The sequence below is a fragment of the Tyto alba genome, unplaced genomic scaffold (genome assembly GCF_018691265.1).
Source record: "Tyto alba isolate M040663 unplaced genomic scaffold, T.alba_DEE_v4.0 Super-Scaffold_28, whole genome shotgun sequence".
NCBI lineage: Eukaryota > Metazoa > Chordata > Aves > Strigiformes > Tytonidae > Tyto > Tyto alba.
In genome coordinates this window covers 18127924-18151141 of record NW_024881302.1, presented here as the reverse complement: position 1 = coordinate 18151141, position 23218 = coordinate 18127924, and the positions used below count along the sequence as shown (strand labels likewise).

Sequence of the window (23218 nt, the reverse complement as noted above, 5' to 3'; positions counted from 1 at the left end):
CTAAGTTACTCCAAAAGTAACTTCTCAAAATGCTCCTAAGATCTAAAATCTCCCCAGTTGAACACCTCCCCCGCTTCAGGTAGTTGTAAGCAAGAACTGAAGCACAAATTCCACTGATTGACATACAGCCAGGGGGTCCTTTACTACCTACAACACTAAACACTATTCTTTGCACAAAATGACACTAAGTTTGTGTCCATTTAACTGCATCAGTGAAACACACACCCTGTGGAGATCATTGGTATCTAGATGTTTAACATGCACTCGGTCCTCTCACTTGCCTTCTCTATTGCAAATCGCACAGTAAATTTCCCCCAGTAAATCTCCTACCTGAAGTCCTTGGATGCAAGCACCTCGTAGTAGTATATAAGCTTGCACTTGTGACTGGAAACTTGCAGAGAGGCAAGAACATCATCCACCCGAGGGAGGCTAGTGCCAGCACAGGGCAGAGGGCCGTGCATTTTCCACTGGAGAATGTAAAAGCCTGGCCAGCGAGTCACATGAGAACCCTGGGAGAGAAAAAGAGTGCCATCAGATAATTACCAGACACCTTAAGAAACAGATGAATGACTCAAAGTCAAAAGAAATTACATTTTACATGCCTGAGCCACACCCCTGTAATGCTAGTAAAAAAAAAAAAAAAAGATGGTTATTTTCAATTTTTCAATTAGCTTTTTATCATGGATTACTGAATCTCCTTCCAATGGCTCAGTCTAAATTAGGACTGTAATAGCAGCCACTTTCCCAGGGAATCCAGAGAATGATGACCACAGCAACTATTTCCAAGCAGTACATGATTCTCCATACCATCAATTCCTTCCCCTCCCCACCACCAGGCCATTTTGGAGTTTGCTAGTACTGTAAGATCTGTGCCAAGACTCAAACCCATCTGACCTGGATGCTCTCTCCTTCCCGGCAAACCAGTGGAGATTCCATACGGCTGTAATCCACCCCAAGGACCCATGTCTTATCAATTAGCTGCATATTGTCCCCGGCAGCAGAGGTACTTGGTAATGTGGCTTCTTTATGACTTGTTTCAGGAGCTCGTTTGGAGTGAAAGAGGCTGAACACCACATCTCCCTTCAGGATGTCAAAGTCCCAGGTGATGACAGATTCCCCTTCCAGAATCTCCACAACTATCTAAGATGGGAACAGAACAAGCACGTTATGGAGTCAGATCTTCAGGTGGCATTCCTCCCCACTCTGAAAACATGCTTTTCTTTATAATCCTTCAGTTTAGCTATCGGTCTTGACTCCTAAGGAGGATATAGACTGATTCCCATTGCCAGTCTTCTGTCACAGTACATCTGCTCAAGCATTTTTACCCCATCTCTCTCCAGCATGAGTTGTTTGTAAATCGTTTACTAGTTCTAGGAAAACCTCAATGGAATTGAAGCAAAGCATTCAGTCCACAGCACTTTCCGAGTGGCTGTGCACTCCAAAAGGCACTGCTGCTTTTCAAGGAATCTAAGCAGGCCAAATCAGAGTTACTCATCATCAGTGAAGCTAGTGGACTGTTTTGACACTCAAGTGCTGCTTTTTTAGACATTCTGTTTCCTGATGAGCCCCATCAGGCTGTTCCCAGTACATACCTTCTTAAATCACCACCACTACTGTCCTAGCTACGTCACCAAGCACGGAAGCTGTACTATCAGAAGGGAAACTGAGGGAGCTTTATTTCCCCAAGAAGGAAGAGGAAGAGACTGTATCTTACAGAAGATCAGGCTGTAGTAGAGATAAGAGACACTGCTTCTCAAATTGCTGTTCTTAACTTCCACACTTCTAGCTGGTAACTAGCATTAGTCTTCCAAAGGAAGGCAGGCTGCTGCTGAACCATCATGTGCTCATGCTTTGGGAGCCCTTCACTGTTCTAGTCAGCCCTAACAAAAGGAACACAACACTGACAACCAGTTCAGCACCTCCTTTGGCCGTATGAAGTTCTGGTCTGTACCTCATGTGGAGCTCCTTTGAGGACACTCGCAGAATGATAGATCGTTTCTGTCCATAACCGGATGTGATCCGAGTTCTCTGGCTCCTCTTCTGTTTGATAAAGTGACTTGGGAACAAGTCCACCTTCTGGGACAGTACACTGGAAGAGTCAGACAAACAAATATGAGGGTTCACACTAATCTAGTGGTGAAGTATCAAGTCATCTGTACCATGAACACTTGCCGGTTCTCAGACACAGAGGATGACACCCTCAGCTGGTATAAGATTTCACAGTGAGACTAAGCTTACTTGAACTATAGTGGTTTATCTAAGCTCCATTTAGAGAGCTGAGCTCTAACCCCATTCTCCAGGGCAGCATCACCACTTCAGGGTGAAGTCTCTTGTGCACAAATTCACTGCACCGTGATCAGAGTAGGGGTATCCCAGCCAGAACGGAGGTTTAACCACCTTTCAGAAGGGAGTGGAAGGCCAGGGCGTCGAGGACAGGGGCATCGAGGGAGTTTGCACATTGCAGATTCCACCTGCACAACAGGAAGGAAAACCCACCATGCAGTCTCCTCCCAGGAAGTCTGGGATCACGTCTTTGTCCACGTAGTCTACCAGCCCTCCTGGACCCTGATAGTTATTCCCACTGTAAATGAGGAACTTCTGCCTTGTGTTCTCATTGATAAAGGGACTAACCTGAAAATTGGACAGAAGACATTACTGTCACCGAGTTAAGTTAGAGACAATGTTTATACCATCTTACACAGATGTGTTAGGCTCAAGACGGGAAGGTCTCATCAACAGGAATGCAGACCAGTAGTAGTGCAGAAATTCACAACTCTGAATCACTTCCCCAAAGAAAGGGGTAGTAAATAGAAGGTGCACTATACCATCTCACAACATTTTCTACTTTGTGTAAAATAAGTTTGCAGTCACCACACCACATATTAACCTCACAAGAAATTTAACAAGCACTTTCTTAACATTGTCAGAACAGCCAGCAGGTGCCAGGCAGAATGATATTTATTACTCTTCTCCTCAGTGTCCCCCAGCATGAGGTTAAAAAAATACTTGTCTTTTCCTACCAATCTGAAACCCCACCAAGTTTGGGCTACCACTGCTGCATGAGGATTTGCAGTTTAGGTCCGATGTCCCGTCCTGGTGGATGATAGCCACTAGAATCAAATGAGCTACAGGCATGCTATGGCTTGCTCATCTAGCGGATGATTGAGCTATTTGTACATGCACAATTGCTTATGATACTGTAAGTCCAGATTTCACTCACCAGAGTCCAGAGCACAGGAAAAACCCTGGGTGCTCGCACAATCAGTAGTCTCCCCAGAGTTTCAGGATAGTTGTCCTCTACAACCTCAATTATCCGAAGCAGGGCCTTAACTCCAGGCCGCCAGAGATGCCGCATATTTAGCCCTTCCAAGTCCACCAGACATGTCCAGGATCTAAAATAAACACACAGAAAAAGACCTGTCAGAATCTTCATTGCGCAGTGGTTGCTCAGTTTATGACGCGGAAAATATTTCAGTAACACCACAGCCTGTACAGGATGAAGAGAAGCCAACAAGGGAGACCAGCAGTTCCAATAAAAAGTAGATCTCCACTCAGGCAGCAGATAGCCTGAATCCAGTGAGCTTTCAGATAAACCAGACAGCCAGTCCCGAAGGCAAGACCATATGCTGTCAGTGTGAAAGAGGGTGAAGGTATGCAGGCCTATTGCTAAAAATAATTCAAAAATACATTTTACATAAAAGTGGAATCTGGCAGACAGTTTCCTGTACAAAAGAAAAAAAAAAAAGAGAATTTAATGGATCTGGATTAAAATCACCAAGATAGCAAGATTAAATTTAGCTGAAAAAGATATAAGGAAGGATCAACACTTGCTCTCATATGAAGTGGTTGAATTTATCTGCATTCAAGTCCACTATATACGGGTACCCCAAGCGCAGGAACAGCCCCTAACAGAGAGACACTGCTGTCTGCAGTTTAACCCCAAAGGACATCATCTAAATCATTTACAGAAGCACTCTTCTCATCATGTCAGTTCAAACTCTGTAAGGATACAAGAAAACTAACTATACTAACGTGATGGGGCGGCCAAAGATGTTGGTATTTTCCTCACATCTCTTTTGTCCTTCCTCATTAATTGACAGAACCTGAAATCAAAACCAATACAGACCAGAATTAACCTGAGAAACCAGGATAGCTCAGATTTCATAAAATACAGAACCCAGAAGTATACCAGCCAAAACTTACAGTGTGCAAAACAGAATAAGAGTCTACCTTAAAAGGGCTTCTCTATGGAAGAGTTGTGTTGATCACACAATGTATGGATATTGAAAATCTAAGATGAAATATAAAAATCTCAAGATCAAATGTCATTAGCGGAGCTATATGAACGGGCCATGGAAGGCTTAAAATAAACTGTAAATTAGCAGAAAACATCCTTCTGGCCCATTCATACCATTACAAAAGTTCCACTTTTGTCTCTGCAGGAAGACAGAGAAGCTGTGCTGTGCCAAAGTCACTACACCAACTTTGAGTTGCCAGCCACAAAACACAGGAGTTATTTGTGACAGACAGGTAGATTCCAGCTGCATTATACCAAGGCTTCTAAACACCCTGAGATAAATAGCATTCCCGCAGTGAGAAATGAAAGTACAACTTACATGTCGCAGCAGTGACTCCTCTCCCAGAGCTTTCACCAAACCTTTTGTGTCCATCTGACCAAGACGAAGGATGTAGAGTGGTCGTCCATCTTCAAAACAAACATAAGGGTTTAAAGAGGGAAGTACTCTAATCTCCCAGGCTATCACTCTAGTACCTTTTATAAAATCCCCATTAAATATTTGAAAAGGATAAAAGCCATATCCAAAGGCAACGTTATCAAAGAGATGCTGCTTTGCACTAGCTCTAGTCTGCCCGATCTGTGCAGAGAAAATAACAAAACCACAGCAAAACAGAATGGTTATTTACAGGTGTTGAACTACTTTGTTAACTCTAAAAGTGTCAATACAACTTTCTCCCAAAACCCCAGGTTACTGATGAGGTCCTTTACAGCAAACTGTGCTGTAGTGTCAGTATAAGGGGCAGATTCTAACCTTTATCTTGATAATGCCATCCTCCAGTGTAGTATTCATCTAAGAGAGCTGGGGGCCTCCATGACTGTAGAATGTAATCAACCTGGTACTGCTTTCGCCACGACAGTGACTGACAGAGCATTTCTCGAGCTTTGTCAATGTTGAAGTCACGAGCCCGCAGAAATCTAAGGATATGTTCATCCTTGGGGATCTGAGAGAAGAGAGAGTCCTAGGATCAAGTCTGGTTACCTATACCAGTTCCATACAGCCCGCAGAGCATGCACCATTTTTTAATCTCTTAAAAACCAAGACAGCAAATATTAAAGCTACATTCTTTCTCCCTCCCTCCTTAGCTAATCCAGCTGGATGCAGCAGGTGGTGCTAGGAGCACAAGAGACATGACCAATTCACAGCCTGTGAGAAGCCTTTCACTGATCCAGTTGCCAGCAGCCCCAGCAAACTCTGGGCTGGCTAAAGTTTCCCTCAGCTAGCTATCCACAAGGACAAACAAAACACTGTATGAAAGTAACAGAGCTGCACACTTACCTCCCCCACCCATAGGGCAAATTAGCAAGGATGGAAAGCATCCATAGGTAACACATTAACCAAGTTAAGCACACACTGTTTGGAGGGGGATCGCAGCCGTACAGTCTTCAAACAATTACTCACTAGCACCAATTCCAGCTCTTGTGCAGGCCCCTCGTCTGCTTTGCTGCTGACCATGCTTCCCTGGCATTGTTTGAACAGGAAAGCTTTTGAGTTCTTCCACAGGCCCATCACATCATACTAACTCTTGCCAAAACAAACAAATCCACCAAAACTACAATATACCCTCTCTCTGTCATTCATCCCAACACTTTCTACCAGTACTTCTAGTGTCATAGGCACAAAATGTTTCCCAAACCAAGACTGTAGAACGGCTTAGTCCAACCTCCTTCCAAATCTCCCATGTTCCCATAGCTGAAAAATCAAAGAAAAATAGCCAGTAATACTAAGCAACAGGAATCCACAATAAACCCAATAGATTCCACAGAAGTGCCAAATTTGACTAAAAGCCTGTCAGCTGCCAAAACAACTGGATTACAGCTGCATATGCTGCTGGTTTCTCAGTCCCTTCACCCCAACTCCCCCAAAAGTGTTTGACCTCATTTGCTACACGAAGTTTCCATTAAAAATTCAAGCTCTGTGGAGCAGGGATAGTCTCCTCTGGAGTATCTGTACTGTGCTTAGCACAATGCAAGCAATCTGAGCCCTGCTGTAAAACAAAAAAAGCGTGTGTTCAGGAGTCAAAGCTCTTTTGTTTGTTCACTGACATGTTCACAAGAACAGAAAGCAGGGAAGAAAGCAAAGCTGCCAGCAGTGTCAGGCTGGGAGCAATCTCAGCTTCACGAGCTGCAAAAGATATTAAGAATTGATTCCACCTAAAGAAAGGGGTAGAGCTCAAAGCTGCTTAAAGCCAAGCCTAGAAGCACCTGAAGAGATGGGAGATTTAACGCTGTTCAGCATATTTTAACACTGCAAACACTGCATCTATATGTCATAGAAAGGAAGAGGGCAGCCTTCCCAAATAGGATCTCAGATGTATTTAGAAGAATGCCGCCAAAATTTTCTACATTGGAGTAAGATTAAAGACAGCAGAATTTTCATCAGATGATTTACATTTGCATTTTTGCTGCTCAGAGGAAGCTGTTGTGAATAACAAATGAAAACCCACAAACATCTAAAGCAGCCCCTGGATCTCCTGTGAGACCTGGGAGAGGGGATTAGGAGGTTTTGTTGCTTTCCGTGTTTCAAACATATCCTGTACATAGATAGCTTCAGGTAAGAGGCAAAGTCAGCGCTTCTGTTTGAACTAAAGGCAGGAAACCGAGGGGCCTTAGTCCGTAGTGGAATTAGTCTCTTATCTTTGTCCAACCAAAGCAGTAACTCCCTTTTGCAAGAAATTGAAGTTTTAATTTCAGCCTGGTTTTCTATTGGACTAGTGAAACTACATGTACTCTTCTACGTGGTGCAAAGCTATTGATTACTAGGCTTTAAGTATCTGCAATTTTGACACCATCTGAAGTTTGTTTCTTCAATTACTCAGATTTTTAATGCAATCACAAATCTGATTCTAAAGGATAATGTCTGCTTTGGAAGGAACAGAGAGTGGGTAGTGAAATAGGTTGAAGAGGACAAAAATAAGAAGGGACATTTTCCAAGAAATGGAAGGTCTACAAATATTTTTTGACAGAAGAATAAGGACATCTCTGCTCCGAATAAAAAAACCAGATTATCACAGCAAGGTAATGGCCTCTCCAGAGGACACTCAAGTCATGTAGGATGAGTTCCTGATTTTGTATTATTCTGACAGGCAATCAAAAGAAGCAAACAGTTGAGTAGGAAGGGGTCTTAAGATGAAGTTTCAATAGCCAGCACCATCCTCCTTACTTGTTCAAGACTGTGCAGGGAACGGAGCTCACAAAGCCTACACAAAGGGTACAAGGCAGCTCCCAGCTGCCGCTAAGAGCGCTCAGCAGTCAGCTGTACCTTGCCAAGGTACCTCACACAGCAAGCAGCAGCCAGGAAGAACAAGGGCTTGCGCACACTCAGAGCTCCAAGCACCCCGAGAGGCAGTTGCTTCCCTTTTTGCTTGTGTGCTGTCACTTTTACCTTCTCCAGATTCCATTCCCCAGCCTCTGACTAGGGGCGGGGGGGGAAAAGCCACAACCCACAGAACAACACGGACAAGAGTTTAGATTGTGCTTCTTCCATCTGAAACCAAGATCCTTGAAGATCACATGCATGGATAAAGTCTCACTGTCTTACTCTCATCTAGGGCTCATTTTCAGCTGGATACCCAATAGCTGAGATATCTCCTACCACACATAAGTCCACATCGTTTCACTGGACAGGTCACTGTAGACCTGAAAAGGCTCGTGTCCTATATTCCAGAGCATAACTATACCTGGGGATCGATCCCTGCCCTTTGTTTTGTGTTTGCTTGATGTCAAGCACCTTTTATCTGACAGAAGTTTGAATCGGGGGAGACAGAGATCACAAACAATATTTGGTACAGCCTGGTTTATTAGTTAAGCTGTTATTATTAACAGGTAACTATTCACATAGTTCACTCACAACTACCTGATTAGCTGGGAGGGCAGTCCCAGCTGTTTACTCAGAGGCAAAGCATTATAGTGACATGATAGCAGTTTGCAGGTAGGTGTTCAGACAGTCCTTCAAGGGGTCCTTTTTCCACCAGGTCTATTCCTGTAGTGTCTACCTGCATCTAGCAGCCAGCATGCTCTTGAACATGGTCCAAGTTATACAACCTGTTGTTGATGCTACTGTATACCAGTGGCCTTGGACAGATTTGGCAGATGCTTGGTGTTCTGAATTTATCAGCTCTTAGAGATTCAACAGCATTGTTAGTCTCTGGAGCTTATCAGCTGCTGGGAGACTTTCACACACTACCTCAACACATATCGTTCTGTTCTTCAGCCTGTGGTTTTCTGGTAACTGTTTCTCCATCTACATTCATGGGTACCAACAAAACCCACTCACACAGAAGGGGGCTTCTTCATGAGTTCAGTAACAGAACTATAGCCCCAAATCTTTGTTACATTTTATTTCCACGTGGGTGATACACATTAGTTTCTCCAAGAAAAAAAACAGGTCTTTATAAATCATGTTTAAACTCATTTTACTCAGATGAGACATGCTGTGTCTCAGCTTTGAGAAAGATACAGCAAGGCATGCAGAAAGTACCGGCAAAGCTCCTTGAAAACAGTGGCCTCTTTTGTAAAGGCCAGCTAAAAGAAGTAAAAAAAAAATTAAAAATATTTAAATCTTCCAAATCCCATGAATGCAGATTACCTCCTAACCCATTCTGTGTGACTGACTGAACAGTTACCTTCTAAGCCAGGAAGCTATGACTATTGAAACCTTATCTAGCTGCATTCTGTTTTGAAGGGGGATCATTTGCTCCAACCATCTTTCTCCTGTTTTCCCATTTTCCGAAGCACTCTATCTACTCAGCCCACCCAATTACTCTACCTGTTGCTATCGTTGGTTTGTCCTTCCTTCCCACCCAATCTCTCTCTCCATCAGGAAATCTTGAGTTAGATCCCTCTTGAGGCATTCAAGCTGCCCTAGATCTTTTCTTTTCACAGCCACATACCACTTACCGTCCTTTCCTGATAGAGAGACACCCCCCTTCAGCCAGGAGGAGCCCAAGCAGCTGCTGAACATTACAGCAGAGATAAATTTAGTCCACAGTAGTGCTGCTTTTCAGGGAAAAAACATTTCTGTCTGTACTAGCTGGCTAACTCAAGCTGTACTTGTCCCAATCTAGTGCCCTCAACTCCTCTATTTTAGGGGCTTACACAACCTCACGCCATAAGGTGAGACCGTTTCCACTTCCTGAATCCTGTACGGTTCTGAAATAGTACATTTTGATAAAAGAGATTAAAACAAGAACAGGATGAGTTCTCCTCAGAAGAGTTCTGCCATTGGCTGTATAAGCTTACACAACCTGCCTCATACAACGCACACAGCACACTACTGACATGCAGGAGCTGAGAGCTCGGTGCTACCAACTGTCTCTCTGCTGAGCAGCCTTGCCCAGAGACGGGGGAAGCACCACCAGGGCAGCTAACCATTTCTCCCACCCCAACCTGCAGCTCTTGGGAAACCCAGCCCGTCTAGACAGACCCATCTGGGCAGCCAAGCCCCGGTCAGTGCCTGCTCTACACACAGAAGCTCTATCCTTGGGGATCACAGAGTGGCTTTTTCAATAATGACAGCTCTGAACTGGGCAATTCAAGTGCAGTCTGTGACACTGTCGGATCCTGCTGCGAGGTCACACAGCCCGTTCTCCATGCCTGGCCTTTTACCTAACCTTGCCCAAACATTTGAGAGTCACCACGCAAATTGTCGGTGACCCTGAGTTTTACGGGAAGGTCAAAAGCACACAAGCTCAGAGAACAACTGCATTCAGGCTTGCAAAGGGGTGCTCTCTGCCTCACCTTGCCTTTGTGTGTTTCCTGAAGCCACTGGCGAAGACGGATCAAGCAACTCTCTTGCATTGGAGTCAGCTGGCCCAGATATCTCTCAATGTAATCGGCATCCAATTTGTCAGCTGGAGGAATAAAAAGAACAATTCAGAGGAGACTTGGCATAGCCGGAAGGGAGACATGCAGTTATTTCTACACATCAGGTTACTTATGATTTATACTGGAAGAGTGCAGAAGCCCTCATTTTAGCTTCCTGAGGGAAGTGAGAGATATTCTCACGGTGATTAGGGCACGAGGACACAGGCAGCACATAAAGTATCAATGCTAGAGCACTTCTCCTGTCTCTTAGAATGCTAATATTTCATTCAGCCCTAAACTGCTCCAGCAGGAGCTTTAAAAGAAATATCACGAGCTCTGGCACTCATCTCATTAACCACTCCAAGACATGGGCACTTAAATCCCCTGGTGTCCTAAAGATCTCACGCACGATTCCAATGACGAGAAGCTAAAGAGCAGCTAGCTGAAAACTGAACTGTTATTCTGCTTACGGACACCAGAGAGAAAGGGAGAATAACACCACCGCTTCTGACAGCAAGGGAGATTTTTGGTGTGAGAAGTCCTGTGCATACCAGCACCTCAAGATCCCTCCAGATCAGAGACAAAGGCCAAGAGGTTTGAGACTGCCGGCATGCAGAGATAGAACAGATGTGCCACCCGAGGCCTGTGTGTGCTGATGGCAGCAAGGAGAACGTGGTACCCAGAGGGGAACAGCGCAGGCCAGTAGCTGTGCTGGGGGCATGCAGGTACACGGGAGGCAGTGCTGGGTGGACCACCTCTGAGCTAGCTCTTCATCAGGCAGGATTTTTTTTTTTCCCAGCAGATAACATTAACTACAGAATAAGGCCTGGACACCTACAGGATACACCGTTCCTGACTGATAATGCAGAAATTATATTTGCTAAGTGCTACATCCCCACTGAATCCACAGAGCTAACAAGTTGGGGAGCAGTCCCAGGGAAGCTAATCACTACCTAAACATGAATATAAGCAGAAGAGTTACTCTCCTCTTCTACTTGATGGGATCTGCCACTTACAGTAACTTCAATCTCAAAGCACATGAACATTTCTTATAGTTAGCTCCTCTGGCAATTTTGATCCTTTTTCCAGGTGGATTCCAATAAAGAGAAGCTACCAGAGAAGGCCTGGTGAGACCAGAATCACTGAGAGTTCCAAATTCCAAGCTTTTTACCTAGTTACACTCAGCAAAACAAGTGCTGTCTGAGGAATGACAACTCCTGTTTCTAATGCCACAGCTCTAAATTAAAAGGCCCCTCCTATTTCTTTTTGTCAGAGAAGAGTTTTATTTAGTCTAGAAGATATCATCATATCAACACACAGAAAGATAAGTCCAGTTCAGGCATTTTGTGTGAGAAATGCATTAGGCGGCATTCTGCCAGTTTGCCTTGGCCTGATAAAGGGGCAAAAAACATCCAAAACAACCCCCAAGATCATTAATTTTGAAAGAGCCAAAATATTTCATTATGATTCAATTATAGCATGCTCAAGATACTTTTAAGTTTTTACAATTTAAGGTATAAAATGCCTTGAATATCAGATCAAACCCAAGTTTTTTTCTAAACTGAAACAAAAACATACTGCCTGCACAATTTTTCTTGGCTTTTCAGTTTTGGGGAAAAAAGTTCCATTGTTTGTGCTTTTCTTGAAGAAAGAAAATAACTTTCCCTCTTCCCCACCCACAGTCCAGAAGAAAAACCTCATGCCAAAAAAATAAAAATAAACTCATTAGTCAGTGCTACTCAAGGCATTTAGATTGCCAGCAGCTGCTACTGCCTGGACATTGCATACCATCAGGGCTGACAGCTTCTGCTGGAGGGCAGGAGCTGCCAGTTTGCTCTTTGGTCGTTCCAGGGGCCCCCGACTCAAGGGGTAAGTCATCAGCTCCGTGTCCAACGGCGGGGGTTCGCTCATCCTTCTGGCCACACACCGGAGGTGGTGTCCAGCGGGGGATGAATGTGATCCCTTGGGAGATCAACTCCTTCAGATAGTGCTCAATCACTTCCTTGCCCTGAAGGGGAAAACTCTCATTAGGAAAAAAACAATCCCATCTCCCCAGAACCAGCAAGGTGCAGAAGAGTTTTCCTCAGGACAGATGACTAATGCTGTTAGAGATAAACAAAAGGGAAATAGTTGTCTCCTGCCATCTGCATGACCCTGTTGGAAACATTTCAGTATGAAAGCACCATACAAATGGTGAATTACAACACTGGCCAAGCAAATTCCACTGCTACCTTTGTGACACTTTTATCCTGTTCTGCTCCCAAACCATCAATTAGCTGCCCTGTTCCTCTGCAGCCCAGGGGAAAAGGCCACCAAAAGGAAGTGCCTCTGCTTAAGCTACTGGAGAGAGAGGGTGCTGCTTTTTACCCAGAACTTTCTCTTCCTGCATGAGAACAGTGTCCTCAGTGTCTGAGGAGCCTGGCACCCACAGCATCCACTGCGCTCCTCCTCTGGCACAGCCTGCTCCCTCCCCTGCACAGACACATCCCAGTGAGCAGATTGTTCTTTTGCTCATTGCACACTGGCTTTTTCTTCATTTGCCCTACTGAGTGATTTCAGAGACATAAGCAAGGGTATAAAACTATACTGGGTCTATTTTACAGAATAGAAAATAGAGGCACGCTGAGAGCAGACATTTGATTTTGGTTTTTATGGCACAAAGGGAAGGTCATCTTACCCGCTTGATATTTGAAGTGTACTGCTTCATGGCAATTTTTTCCACTGTGCTTTCAAAGCCAAAGAATGACTTGATGTCGAGAGATGCAGACTGTTCAAAGCAAGTCCACTCTTCGTTCTCAGGGTGAACCTAAGCCCAAAGATACACATAGGGTTAGATGGTAGCAGATAACTCACAATATAGCAGGGCCTTGCCCCCGATACCAAAATGACTATTTAAACTCCAGAGTTACAGAGTGAGGGGGCAGAAGAGGCTTCCTACGACTCACCAGACTGACCCATATTTAACAGTCAGATTAATTCTCCCAGAGTCATAGAAACACATCATGAACTGAACGTACGGACATTTGTGGTTAACCCAGCATTCTTCACATGCACAAGGAAATCAAGATTAAAAACTTATCTCTGCCCCAGCAGACCTGAATGGCAATATTCATAGCAAACATTGCACTAAAATAGTAGTGAGAATGATCACTTGAAACCATCATGTCAAAATCTCCTTACAGAAAGGTAGGGACGGCCTCTCAGAACATGCAGTTAAAAACCCCTACATCTGCAAAGGAAGAAAAATGGAAAACAGGTTTTTTTTCGAGTTTTGGATAGGAAGCTCAGCCACTAATGTCAGTCTTCCCTCCAAAAATACAGGAGACGTGGCAGAGTGGGGAGTTTTCCTACTGTCAGTTCAATATACACCTTTCCTTTCCAGCCATTTCCCTTCAATTACTCTATGTATGGTAAAAACCTACATAATCTTTTCTTCTTTTAAACTTAACCCTCTGCCTTTTCTCTGTAGGTGCTGCTGTTCACAAGCTGACATGAAAGAAAAAAATTCCAGCCCACACACAAAGATACGAGCTCTATAAAGGACACACATTCCCCCAGGGGAGATATTAAGTAACTGCAAGAGCAGGACCGTATTTCTCCAAGCTGCTTCAGAGAACACTGCAGAATAGGAAAGATGAGAATAAACCTGTTTCCGGTGCACTGTGGCAGGGAAAAGGAAACTGGTAAAAATAGAGCAGGGAACCATCTTGAGGATGCAGACAGCTAGCTCCCACCCTGCTCCAGGAAGAGCGCTCCCCTCAAAGCCCAGCTGCTGACGCTTCCTTCCGAAGGAAACACTGCCAAAATCAGCAAGTGCAACCATGTCTGAGTGATTCCCGAGCTGACCTGGGAGTGTTTCAGAACTGTCAGCACCTTTCACAATGACAGAAGTTTGATTCATTGGAGTTTTCGGGAAGCCCCATGTAGCCACCAAGTGATCTCTGGCTCAGGAAAGCCCCTCACCATCCAAACTGTTAATAGCTTTTCAACTCTTTGTCTTGCTTGAAACAGAAGCTACGTTCTTTGCTTACTCCCAAGAAGCTGAGCTGCTGTCTACTTGCCCAAAAGGCAGGTAGGTAACAGGATCCAGACTGTTGTTTAGGGAACAAAAAGCAGTATCTGATTGCTTCCAGAAGCAGGTGAAGCTATTTAATGGTGACTGAGCCCTAATTGCACAATTACAACAAAATGGCACACTGTTGCTGAAGGTACAGCCACCAAGTGAGATACCCCAGGCCACAAGTAAGGCTCAAGATTTTTCTCCAAATATTTAGAGCATGAATATCATGACAAGGTGCTACACTTTCACTTATTTGTGGGCAAAATTAATTGCCAGACTTCCCTCTGGCCCTCATCATAATAAATATTAAGGATTTCCTTCTAAATATCCAGATCTAAATACTTGTCTAAGCTTCAGATGTTTTTATTAACTTGAATTTTATCCAGAAGGAAACTCAGGGAGAACCAGCAGCTGTGGAGCACCATCCATGTTTTCTAATCTCACCCTAGGTCCTAACACTCAAATCAGAAACCACAAATCAACCTAAAAAACTTTCTCAAGCCATATGAAAGCACTGGAAAAGGCCCGCACCCTAAGACTCAACAGCCTTTCCAGTCCAACAGTATCTAATCAGAGTATGCTACAGTCCAGCATTCAAATTCACTCAAGCAACATCACCCTGTATATTAGTGCATGACTTTCAACACTTACTTCACAGACAAATAGAAACAAAGCACTTACTGAGTAGCTACATGTTTCAAGGACGACAACACGGTTGGCAAAAGTCTCATTGTGGGCTTCAATGCGGAGAGTTCGCTCTTTCCAGTTCACTGTGTTTTTCTGGATGAAGAAAACATACTCTACCCCTGCAATCTGAGAAGGATGAAGAACCAGGAGGGGGAGAAAAAGAAAAAAAGGGAGAGAGAAGGAGTAACTTTAGGAGCCTGTATCTATCTGAACCAGACAACAAAACTCAGGACTCTGTCCCCTAGGTTGCACTTGCCTTCTTTAGCAGCCTAGGAGCATCCACATTCAGTTTGCAGCTTCGTTCAATGATATGTATAGCTCCGTCGTCACTCCTGGATTCATGCAGGATTTCACTCCCCAGGAAAACTGGGATCTCTGGACATGTAGGAAAGCGCTTCTCATATGCCTGGAAGTGAAAACAAAGCAAGTTTCAGATTCTGGCTAGATCAACTTTATCTCTTTCTGAATTAATTGATTCCCTTACAATAGAAGTCCAACAAAAAGGAGGCCCTTCACCTCTGAGAAAAGGGGAACCAATGCAGGGGGTGAAGCTAAAGCAAAATAGTTATGAACAGAGACAGCATCCACTCCTATCAGTCATCATGTTAAGCATGTCTCAAGATAACTTTTCTTTCACACATGAAGTAGAAACAAAAGCCTATTAAAGAGTACTAGGAAGGGACTCAGAACTCAAATGTCAGGAAACTAATCTTTAGCTAGCAAAAGCAAGCATAGCTCCGCTGATTTCTGCTAGCTAAAGACTTGACCTAGAGATAATAAAATTCAAGTCAGACATATTGCCCGTATGAAGAAGCTGTTTAAAAACTTTCAGCACTCATGCCTTAAAATTTGATGTGCTAAACAGTTCTAGTTGCGCTAGTCTATCAAGGGTAAGACCACCAATTATTGACTACTCACTTTGCCTTGATTTATCCATTTCTAAAACAATTCTGTCCTGGTTCTGAAGTCTTTCTTGTTTTAATTAACTCCATCTTTCTGAAAAGGTTTTTATCCAAAGCTTCTCAGCTCTAGCAAAAATCCAGCTTTCTGTGGCACCTGCAGCAAACAAAGTTACCTTGCATAAACAGTGCCTTCTGTTACTCCTCTTTCCCTAACATCTCCATCTCTCATTATACTTCAAGATCTTTGCAGAATGGAAAGTTTTCCTTTGATTTCAGAAAAATATCTTGCAGGTTGTGATGTAAATATGGAATTGAAGAAACACTAGCACAAGCTGCACAGGAAACCCAGTATTCAACTTCAGCTGTGGCAGGAGGAGAACCCATGCTCTCTTTCCATTGCACTCTGAGAGCTACATCATTTTGGTCAAAATTTTTTTGCTATTATTCCACAGCCAAGCCTAATCTCTGTGAACTGCTGTCATCTTCCCATCTTCCGTAAGACAAAACTAATAAAGACAGCACATAATTTTCTCAGGAGCATTTATATTTATCTACCACAAAAGAAAAAACTAACATGCTAATGATTGAGATCAGCTCAGTTGTCAGCACACGCACAGTGCCATGTACACGCTCAGGGTTGCTGCATTCTCCGTTACCACAGCAGTTCATATGCTGGTTGCCCTGTATATATTCATGTACCCTGGTGCTGTGAATAATATCTGCTCTTAAAATAGCTCAGGCACTTAAGGACACATTCCATATCTCCTGCTCCTAGACCTCTGAGCAGAATAGGAGTTATTTCAGATCATCATATTGCTCCAGTATCAGGAGGAAAGTGAAAGCAGACTATCAGCTGGAGTTCTGGCCACAAACAAAGTGCACAGGTCTCTAAATCATCTTCTCCAAGTCACTGAGTAATGTTCTGCTGGCTTTGCCACATTTATTGGAGAACTTTTCCCGTATCTGTGAGGCCTCTACCTGTGCTTTTCACCCCTGATCACAAGAAAAACTAAAATGGTTTAGATAAGTATAAAACTCCCCATGGCAAATGAACATTTCCAACACCAATCCATCTAGCTCCATACAACAAAAGCACACTAATTGCTTTAAGAAGCTTAATTTGTTATGATGGGAATTCACAGATGTACTTCAGGCACTGCTGCAGGATGCTTCCAGCTACCCACTCCTGGCACACTGCACTTTACTCGTGGTCACAGAGCATAAGGGCTGCATCCCTTATTACCTGCTCTCTGCTATCGGCAGCTGCCAGCACATTAATCTTCTCAGGCAAAGTTAACAAAGTTAATACTTCCTACTTGTACCTGCCCTCTCCCAATCCTCCAGACTCCAAACCATTATCCAGTGCTATCTCGAGGTCAAAGTCTTTATTTTGCTAATCTGTTCTATTCTAGCACTTACAAGCAAGAGTCTCTCCATGCCACCCACACCACCCATTCTTAGTTACTAGAGTCTCAGCGCTCAGATAGTGAAAGTTGTGAACACCTTGGTAGGCCACTGGAATACCAGAATATTTAGCAACTATTTTTCAACTGTTTGTCCCATGCCATTCCTTACACATGCCCTTAATACACTTGCAAAAAGTGTAACTGAAAACACTACCCTAAAAGAAGGCTGCCCCAGTTAATCCCGTGACTTTGAAAAACAGCAGCTAGTGCAGAGGCGAAACAACACCTTGAGTGCCAGAAGATCATGTGAGAATGGTACTAGGATTGTCAGCGCGTCACAAGTCCGCCTAAACACCCATAAAATCCCACACCTCTGTTCCTGCAAGGAGTGCCAGGCCCTCCTCACCCTCAGCTACATGACACCATACCCGCTGCTGCCTGAGCTCAGGCATGCTCCCCACCACCCCAGCGCTGGGCAAGCGGGTGACATGCTGTGTTCCAGGGCTCCACACTCAGGGAGCAAGGACTAACTGTAGGAAGCAAAGGCTGAGCCAACACTATCTATTTCTCTGGGTCAGGATGAGGGCTAGCTGAGGGTTTCATGCCCCAAGTACTCATGATTTCCCTCAAATTTGAGAGGTGCAAAGCAGCTGGACTGGAAGAAAGTGCCAAGTAGGGTGACCTCAGCTTCTCATCCTCTACTCTTTCAGGGGTGCAGCTGTGCCAGGAAGATTTTCCTAAGAAAAAAAGCTGTTCCACTAGGACAGTGAATGAACAAAGCACAGATACCCTCCAAAGCTCTCCAACAGCTTCAGCAGGTGTACTGAGCTGTAAGTGCCTCCTCAGCACTGAAAGAGCACAGTGGCCAATCTGGAGCCCCACACGCCACCACTGAATCCAGGTACCTCTGTCTCCGATTTGAAAACAAAACAAAGTCACTGTACCTCAACATAGCTGCTTCTTTCTCCAAGTATGCACTTGACCCAGCTGGAGACAGGCTTCCTAATAAACCATCGTTAAATCTAGCAAAACCAAGACCAGGACAACTATTAACAGAGTGCAGTCACTATTTCAGACAGCTAAACAACATCTGGAGAATTAAGAAATGTCAGGGCAGAGAGGCACGTGTCTATGCAGACCCCTGCTGATATAACTAAGATAGCAGCCCGAACCCATCCCCTTAATAGGTGGAACGTTTCCGTATTTGAGAAAATATTGTTGTGCAAAAGGGATTCGAAGTCCTTCACTAATCTTCTTTGCACAACAACTCTAAAAATACAGCAGCCAAAGATGCCTGAGATCATATGAAGGACAGCTGAAACACCACACTGCAGTCACAATAAAGTTGTACTGTTAACACGCCTGAGCTTTTATCACTGAAGAGACTACGCTATCAGAAGAGCAACCCATCTTTTGTACCCAGCATCCTCCTATCAAAATCAGCATCTATACACAACAGTACATTTCTGCTCCAACAGAGAAATTGAGGGAAGCTATAAAGATGGGGAATCCATTGCCAGAACTATCTGTTATTTTCTCCTCTATGATTGCAGAGTGCAAGATGAACAGAGTATCCCAATCAAATGAAAGGCACAGAGTACTTAATATTAGCTTGTTTGAATACTTCAGCTGCTAATCTGCCTGCATTTGCTCTTTTGTCTCCTTGCTGCAGTAACTCTGCACTGACTAGTATATAGAAACTACAATTTGTCTCTGCCTTCTCTGCCCCTCGTTCTCCAGAAGGAATATCAGCAGTATTGTGCCAATACTGTCTCTAAAGTGCACATCCACAATATTGCTTTAAGACAACCACCTTGATGACCAGAGTCTTGAACTGGTTCAAATATATATATATATATATATAAAATGAATGGCTCCATGAAGCTACTCCCTCCCTTCTTCTAAACCCCACCAGCATTAACATCAACAGGCAGAACCAGCTAACGCTTCGCACATCTGCAAGTCCTCCAGCCCAAGCAAGCCAGAACATCACTCCGAATCCCGGCGGGGGCTCCCTCTCTAGCGTAATCAGTCTCTAGTATTGACTTCATACCAGAGCAGACTGAAGAAAAACCCCAAGCAGTTGCACAGCTGCAGGAGCTGTCTAGGCAAACCAGAGCACTGCATGCACCTGATTTACCAAGCAAACTCTCCCAACACAGTTTATAATAATTGTTTTCTTAAACGTTCAGATTTATGTCCTCTCTTCATATCCAAAACAACCATTTCACAAGAGATGATGGCTCAGGCCCACCCTAAATCAAGCCGTTATTCCCTAGATTTCCTGCAAAAACCAGTGCAATGTTGGGGTTTTTTGTAGCAAACTGTATATATAAACATGGCCAACATACCAGTGTCATTTAAATCTTTGCAGTCATCTCCCTCAGGCTGAAATTACACATCAAATTTCACACGAGGGCTGGGTAACAATAGAGGGATTTGGAATTTGTTTGAACTCTCCAAGATACTTTGCTTGGAAAGATAACCAATTGTTTTTGAATGCATCTAAAGTGTTAAAAATAATAATAATTTGGATACAGTTATCAGCCTGTTGGACTTAAAAAATTCAAAACAGTAGAAAATAAATGAAAACATTTACAAGCGAAACAATTTCTAGCTAAAAAAAAAAAAAGTTAAAATACGCAGGAAAAGTCATAACATACTCAAAGTTTCAGTAGTATCAGATCTTCCTTTCACGCTGAAAGACAAGGAAAATTGCACAAAGCTGGAGCACATGTGTCTGTGTGAACATGTCGCTGGCACGACCTGCCCCGCTATCCCCAAAGCGCCTCAGCAAACGTGCTGCAGGAACACGCGTGGCCAAGCAGCCGCAGGGTCTGCCACGGCACGGGGTGCTGGCGAGGGGGGCTCTCCAGCCTTGCCACATAAACTCAGATTAGCGGCAGCACAGAGGAGACTATTTCAAACTGCTTCCACAGTGAGCTCTGCGTCCCAGCCCAAGACCCCTTAGCACCGCAGAAGCTGACAAATGATGAATCACAACAAGCAACGATTAATCAACAGTGATATGGCTGACTATGAAATTAGTAGAGCGCTTTGGCCAGGGTTTTTGCCCTGTAATCTCCTGGGGGATGTGTTCAAGTGCTTTTACCTATGTTGGCCAAATGGATTACGGGACCAACACTGTGATAGACGAAAATCAGCTTGTGAGAAGAGAGTCTTTGAGGACAAGAATAGTAATCTACACCTAAAAGTGTTCTTAACTGTTGGTCAAATGCACAATAACCACTACAGAGAAGTGCACCTGTGAGAAGAGATTGGCCTGAAGGTCAGCCAGATGCCAAACAAGAACAAGTTACACAAGAATACAAGTGTCAAAACCAAAAAAAAATTACATTCTAAAGCCTCACAACTGTAGAGAAAAGGGGAAATTACCCTCCTCTACAATTCCCCTACTTCACCTGCTTGACCCTTTCCCCTCCAGAGCACAGAGGTCCTTTCAGAGTCCTTTACCTTCCTAGTACCAAGGTGCTACACGTACTGACAGTGCAAGTGTGTTCCTGCTCCCCTCTCCAGTTTAATCTCCTGTAGACTGGCAATAGCTGTATCACTGCTGTTTCCTATACGATCCAGAGAACTTGGCCAGAGGGCAGGATCTTTTGTAACAGCTACTCCCATTTCTCCTCTCCCTGTTTCAACATCCTTTTCTCCCAAGTGACCTTGGAATCAGTTACATACCAGAGGCCTTAGGAATCCAAAACAACAGGGACATCCAAGCACTGAATTACTGCATGAAACAAAACACCTCAAAACCCAAACTCTACTGCTCATTGTCAAGGCTTCTGGCAGCTTCTTCCAGCCTAGTGTCTGCAGGGTCCTGAGTGGCTCCAGTGAGCTTCAAGAAGAGGCAGCTTTCATTAAATGATCTAGCTTCATACCTTAATATCCTGGAGGGAATGTTATCTTCTCAGTCTTAGGGCTGCAAACCAACTCAGAGGACAGCAGTTGTGGCTTTCTCCCCACACCAGTCACCTAAGAGAGGTGATTCTTCGAGCTTCTAACTAATGCACAGCAAATGGGCAAACTGGTTTGGATTCTCCCTATCAGCATGTAGATCCTTCAGAAAAGTAAATATACAGAGCTTGCAAGTTAAATGCTGCTGTCCATGAAATCATGGAGAAACATACTGAGCTATTTTGGAACAACAGTTGCCAGGAAAACATTAATCTTCTACTTGATAAGTGATGCTCTGAAGTGGCTGTATGACCATCATGTCTTTAGGGTTTAGTTGATTAGTTGGTTTTGGTTTTGTTTTTTTCATCCTGGTAGGGCTTCCTTAGTGATGGCATCACGGAGATCTGCTGTTTCAGATTCAAGCAAGAGCACAGGAATAGTAAAAACCATGGACTGACTCCTGTATGATGCCAAGATGAACTTGAGAGGGATCTTCGAGAATGTAAAAGCTGAGCTACTGGGGAAGATTATATTGTGCAGAACACATGAAGGAAATAAGCTGTTATTCACCTGATGCAGACAGAAACTTTTATAGTCAATGTTATACGAATATGTTACAAGGACACTTCAAATTTTCATGATCAAACACAGAGTTTAAATTTGCATTAATCAACATGATTCCTCAAGGTCATGGTACAGCCATGTGCAGTTTGCCAGGATAAAGGAGGAAAATGTACATCTGTGTTCAGATAAATTGGAAATGATGAGGAGATACAATATCAAGTTTTGAGCTAAAGTTGTCCAGATCATCATTCCTTTTAAAAGAAATGAGAAGCAAGATAAGGTCCTTCATCACTGTTACATAGGATGCTGATGCTTTTGTACTAGCTTTTGATACATAAATATCTCTCTCCAGATTCAGGTGTTCTCACATTATGGCTTTCTAGGAGAAAGTAGTCATTTCATTTTTCAGTCCCTCTTACTACTTAGTATAACTGCTGAAGGAAACCACAGGGTCCAGATACACGTTCACCAGACACAATCCATTTGCTCTGTAATCACTAGAACAGACACTGCTTCTCACTAGGCAAAGTAGTCTAAAATAAAATATACATGGAACAATTGTGAACAGCTAGGGAATCAAATGGATATGTGTGGTGCAGATATGCACTGAAGTCAGGGAAAGGGCATTTTAAGGTGGTGCAGAGCACCTGCAGAGTAGCAGAAAGTCCTTGGGGCCTGAGGAAAAAAAAACTACTTTTGCTGAAAAGAAGAAAGATTTGCCAGTGAGAAGTCCACTGGACCACAGTACCCAGTCTGCAAACATTGACCCAGTGTTATCTTTCCCTGGACTACAGCCATTAATTTGCCTCATTTCTTCAGATTTTGGTGAAAGAAACAATTCAGGGATAAGCAGCTGTCTGTTACAATACAGGCACAACTGAGTGACACAGCAAACCCCCCCGAAACCAGGACATGAACTGCAGCTGCACAAATCTAACTCAGGAAACTACCAACGTGCCTGACCTCCTGTCTGAGAAGAAACAATATGCCACTGGGGCTATTCTGCTATAGCTTTCTCCTCTGCTTACCAGAGAGAAGAATCTTGGTGGTAGAGCAGTTCAAGTCACAAACAGCATGATACATTGGCCTTTACAAATAGTTACGGAAGCAACGCCTTGGCCATGAACCACTGTTAGCTGGTTGGACACATATGCCATAGCCCATTGTGGAAAGAGACAGATACACTTGAAATAAGAAGGCAAGGAAACAGACATCTCAGGTGACTAACACTTTAAACAGCAAAACACAGCAACCGAGTGTTACATCACACACTTACTGCTCAGTGAATCACCCCAAAATCAAGAAGGCTGGCTTACAAAGTAATGTCTGGTTGGAAGGATAGTCTGTCCTTGCCAGAAGCTTCTGTGAGAATCTATACAAATCGGTTATAATTCAGGGCCAAACTTGGGCAGGTCGCTGCTTAGCAGTTTAAAAAAATCCATGCTGGTTGAAATGTAACAATTGATGATGGTTCTAAATCTTATTACCTCTTTTAGTCACTGATCAAAAGCTTATTGTCTTCTGCACCTACACATTCAGTAGAAGAGAGAAGGGTCTTTTAGTCACTAGGGAATGTAAGATATGG

At 43.7% G+C, this 23218-nt stretch overlaps 1 protein-coding gene across 2 annotated transcripts in view; it reads right to left on the bottom strand.

Moving 5' to 3' along the window:
* The window catches only part of SEC14L5 (SEC14 like lipid binding 5), a 45963-nt gene that overhangs the window by 9332 nt on the left and 13413 nt on the right, over nt 1-23218 (bottom strand). For both annotated transcript variants that reach the window (XM_032998400.2, XM_032998399.2), the window contains exons 4-16: nt 15103-15252; nt 14841-14972; nt 12777-12905; nt 11888-12107; nt 10034-10146; nt 5049-5238; nt 4617-4705; nt 4033-4103; nt 3221-3392; nt 2497-2631; nt 1952-2089; nt 895-1140; nt 331-509 (exon numbers count right to left, since the gene is read on the bottom strand). In XM_032998400.2, the coding sequence (XP_032854291.1) occupies nt 331-509; nt 895-1140; nt 1952-2089; nt 2497-2631; nt 3221-3392; nt 4033-4103; nt 4617-4705; nt 5049-5238; nt 10034-10146; nt 11888-12107; nt 12777-12905; nt 14841-14972; nt 15103-15252 (1964 nt within the window). The remainder of the gene's footprint in view (nt 1-330; nt 510-894; nt 1141-1951; nt 2090-2496; nt 2632-3220; nt 3393-4032; nt 4104-4616; nt 4706-5048; nt 5239-10033; nt 10147-11887; nt 12108-12776; nt 12906-14840; nt 14973-15102; nt 15253-23218) is intronic.